The 4,710-nt window shown below is 32.2% G+C and overlaps 1 protein-coding gene across 2 annotated transcripts; it reads right to left on the bottom strand.

Annotated features, from left to right (window-relative positions):
• LOC145184600 (uncharacterized) lies at positions 1 to 2,362 on the bottom strand. 2 transcript variants are annotated; one of them, XM_090092136.1, is made up of 2 exons: positions 2,224 to 2,362; positions 1 to 1,375 (listed from the first exon to the last, which is right to left on the bottom strand). In XM_090092136.1, exon 2 carries the CDS (start codon positions 1,332 to 1,334, stop codon positions 36 to 38), a length of 1,299 nt encoding a protein of 432 aa, XP_089948262.1. In that variant the 5' UTR covers positions 1,335 to 1,375; positions 2,224 to 2,362; the 3' UTR covers positions 1 to 35. The 2 variants fall into 2 exon arrangements, with proteins under 2 accessions (XP_089948262.1, XP_089948263.1); XM_090092137.1 differs by lacking the exon at positions 2,224 to 2,362 and adding an exon at positions 1,524 to 2,019.
• Positions 2,363 to 4,710: the final 2,348 nt, after the last annotated feature.

Below are 4,710 nucleotides of genomic sequence, written 5' to 3'. Positions count from 1 at the left end.
GCCATTTTATATAACTGCTATACTGTTATGTATATTTAAATACAAAAACCGTAAAAATCCCTGTACCAGTTTTCTACATTTCCCTCGCTTTTTGCCTTGTTTTGCATGCTGATTTCGTAATTTTTCAAATTCTGAAATGCCTTTAAAAAATCCTCTCCTAACTCGCTTCTAAAAAGCTCACTTTCCAATAAGATGTCAAGCGCATCCTTTAGACTTCTAGGTAAATTTTCATTTTTCTCTATTTCTTTCTTATCGACGTCATCAAGAGTTTTTAACTTCATCTTATTTTTTATTCCGTCAATTCCTGCAATTATTGAGCCTGCAACGACGAGATATTGATTGGCAGCGCCACCTGAAATCCGATTTTCAACGTATGTTTGAGAAGAATCCATGTTTTTAACTCTATATGCAACAGTCCTATCATCAATACCCCAAGCATTATCTAAAGGGGTAAACGTTTCCGGTTGAATACGCTCATAACAGTTAGTGGTTGGACAGAAGAGAGCCATTAATGCATTTGAATGGTGGCGTAAACCAGCGATCCAATGTTCTGCTACCTCCGATAATTTGTCTGGTCTTGTTGCATCATAAAACAAGTTCTCTCCAAACATGCTCCATAAAGAATGATTAAAATGGCCAGATGATCCACTCTGATCAAGGAAGGGTTTTGACATAAACGTAGCTTTGTAGCCGTGCATCTTTGAAATTTCATGTACCGTTTGTTTGAAGTAAGTTGCGTTGTCTGGACAACTTAAGCCAAAGACAGGTTTCATTGTAATTTCTTGCTGGGACGGACCGTACTCACTGTGATAGTTTTCTGGGGTTACACCCATTTTTTTTAAATTCTGCATAATATCAATGACTAAGTTTTCTGCCCAGAGAGAGCTTTTTGTCGCCGCATAGTTATGCCGTTTAACTACAGGTAAAAAGTTATCGGATACGGTGTAAAACTCGTATTCGAAAGCGCCGTAAAGCTGCATTCCCATTGACAACAGTTTCTTAATTTGTGTTTTACAAATATTTCGAGGGCTTATTGAGTAAGAAGCACTATCATTTGATTTTAAATGAAGGTCCGCTAAAACACAGCCAACATCAGGTTTCCACGGTAATTGTCTGAAGCTTTCTTTGTCAGCATACAAATAGCCGTTAGTAAACTTCTCTTTATCTGAATTTAAAAGAAATGTTCCGTCACAGCTAAAATCTAATAAAAGTCCGCTGTATAAGGCTAATCCGACATCTGCCATTTTTGTGTAATAATCTTTATCGAGCAATAATCCTCTTGCAACACCATTTATATCAATACCCTCGAGTCGTATACTTTTGGTAGTTTCCATGCTTCTTACAATGAATAAGAACAGCTTTTTCACGTGCAGATCTAAAATTTAGAAAGCAGTGATAAACATTGAGAGCTAAATAAAGTTTCCAATGACATCACCAAAGATTTTAAAAGATGAAGTTTTATCAAGAAGGAAAACATTTAAAAGATATTAAAATTTTTTTTACAGAAGAAAAATGCAACTTACGTGTTGTTACAGACTGACATCTACAGACGCAATATTGGAATATACTAGATTAGTGCGAATATGTATTTCTCGCCAATCAAATTGTTGTAATAAAAGGAATTTTTAACTTGTTTACGTTCTTAATTTTAGTGAATTATCATGTTATTTGTTTAGCGTGTTTTAACACATAAAAATTATGCTAGATTTTTTTTGTGCTTATGGTTGTAATAACAGAAGATTGAGTGCAATCTTACAAAACTTCAACATTTTGAAGGACCAACCAATTCTATTACTTATTTCCAAACTTAAAAAGTATAACCGCTATTTATTTTTCCAATAATAACAAACCGTTTTGATTGGCGAGAAGTGATGCAAACAAACTAATTCCGCAAATTTATAACAAGTTTAAGGAAGTATTTTAAGTATCGACGCTGTTTTTCCGTTTTTCACGAATAATAAAAAAAACGTCTATATCAATTGTTTGAATAAATCTAATTTAAAAAAATTTTATATTTTTAAACATACAAAGCTATAAGATCCCTGAAAAAAGTTTGCGATGACGTTATTTTGTTTCAATCCTTCAAGACGCATTCACTGAATTGCTATTCGAATAAATCCGTTAAACTCAGTTTTCAAAACAGAAAAATTTTCAAAAACTTTTGATTGAAAAAATAAAGATTTTTTAAATAAACTTTAGAAAAATTAATCTCAAAAAACTTACGTGGAAATTTACACTTTACTTGTTCGTTGTTAACGGAAAAAACCAAGCGCTGATGCCAAACTTGTAATTACAGAAAAAAGCCGTAAAAAATGTCTTATGCCAATGTTTTCGTAAAAACCTCATTTTTTAAAAATCCCATAATTCAATTTATTTAGAAAGACAGTTTATTTATTTAGAGAGTACATTTCAAAGCTTGTTAACGAAAGATTGCACTAACTTTATTAAATATTGCATAACTTGATAAAGTTTTGTTAACTTTTGACTTTTGAAACAAAACAAAGATTAAAGCTTTAAAATTAATTACCGCAAAATTAACTTTTTAACAGAGCTACATAGCTGTTTTAAATGCTTTAAAGATGATTGATGTATTCGTAAGGCGACTTAACCAAATTTATACCCCATTCACACTAACAAAGCCGAGTTTTAATAACACTCGCTTTAGAACTGTGTTCAGTTAAAACTTATATATATATATATATATATATATATATATATATATATATATATATATATATATATATATATATATATATATATATCAGGCGCGGATCTAAGGTGTGTGGCCATTGTGGCAATGGCCACATAGTTTAAATTTAACGGCAGCCATGTTAGTTTTGGGTTTTTTCGCTAAAGGAATATTCCTAAAAATTTAAATTTGTTTGCCGTAATTTACGGATTTTGGCTATAGAGATTCCTGCCATAGCCACAACGGTTCTTATCATACGTTACCGACGTTTTATTCAATCAATAAATGCCGTGAAAAAATATTAAAATATCGATTTTTTATCGTATCTTCAACCGTGAAAATAAAATTTGGCCACACAGTTACAAATTCTTGGATCCGCGCCTGTATATATATATATATATATATATATATATATATATACTTATCGCAAAACTATAAGTGTATGTATATACTATATATATATACACTTAACCGCAAAATTAACGCACCACTTAAACATTTCGATTTAAAGTGTCGTCAATATTATCATATATCTTGACAAAGATATTAAGAACAGAATACATGAACACAATTATTTTGATGATAATAATAAAATTGACTTTGAGGATGGTGAAAAAAAAACCAAAAATATGGTTCGTTTAACAAAATAAAGCAAAATGATTATTATTGTTAAGCACACTAATACAGCTTAAATTGAAATATTTTTGACTTAAATAGTGTTATAATAATTAGTGTTAAAACTTCTTTATTACAGCCTAACAGCGACATGACATACTTTCAATTAGAGATGTGGTCGTTTCTTGAGGGATATCTTCCCACACGCGGATAAGTCTTGGTCACAGCTCGTCTAGACTGTTAGTTGGTGGATGTTGGCTTCTAACACGGCATCCCATTAAGCCCAAAAGATGCTCTATTGGATTAATATCTGGACTGCAATCTGGCCACTCCAAAACTTCAATATTAACATTAAGTATTCAGTAACAATATGTGCCGTATGTGGTCAAGCATTATCCTGCATAAGAAGGAATCCATCTCCAATGTATGGTGCAGAAGGTACCATAAAAGGTTCTAAACTTTCTGCTCTTTATCGTTAAGAAGTCAGAAGTCCACCATCGACAATAAAAAGCTCTGTGCGAGCTGCAAAAGATATTCCGCCTCATACCATCAATTAGCCGCCTCCATATATAGTGGTTTCTCAAATGTTACAAGCGAAATATCTTTCATTTGGTCTTCTGTACACTCTTGGGCGGCGATCAGAACTTATAAGGCAAAACTTTGACTAATCTGTAAATAAGACCTGTCCCCAATCATGCATTTCCAATTCATATGCCTCCTTGCAAAAGTCAGTCTGTTTCTTTGGTGATCTACAGACAATCTGGGACCATTAGCTGCTGCCCGAGGTCGTAAATTTAAAGCATGAGTCTTCTTCTTATGGTATCTTGACAAACAGCAGTTCCATGAATCTAAACAAGTTGTATTTGGAGACTTTGTGCAGTGGTGAACAGTTCACTCAATGTTCGAAGTATTAAAAATCAGTCCTCCACGGCATTGGTAGCTCGTGCACACATATACACACTTAAGCGCAAAATTTACACAATAATGAATATATTATGTCAAGCTCACATTAACTAAGTTAAATCACAGATTAACGAGTTTTTAATTGAGTTATGTCTTTCTACCTTTAGTCACTCTATCCTGTGGGTCTACTATAATCATTTTTCAAAAACGTGAAGTGCCATTTGAAATATTAGTCCATGATGACTCTTTTTACTGTAAAATATTATGTTAAGGATAGATTGTGTTGATCCACGAGTAATTATAAATTTTAGCTCTTAGAAAGTAAATATTCATGTTTATCTTGTTTTGATAACAAAACTGTCATAAATAATTATTTGGTTAATGTATGTTATTAGTAACATTAACCAACATCTTTTTTTTGTTACGGAAAAGTTTATATGATTATTTCTAAACCTAAATGGGGTTTGAGATAATTGTTAAAGAAACCCATCTCATGTAGCTTT

Source organism: Hydra viridissima, unplaced genomic scaffold (assembly GCF_058129835.1).
Source record: "Hydra viridissima isolate aposymbiotic clone 2 unplaced genomic scaffold, HvirCarnegie_v1 scaffold_7, whole genome shotgun sequence".
Classification (NCBI taxonomy): Eukaryota; Metazoa; Cnidaria; class Hydrozoa; order Anthoathecata; family Hydridae; genus Hydra; species Hydra viridissima.
Note: the sequence above shows the minus strand (reverse complement) of the source record. Positions and strands in the feature narration are given on the sequence as shown.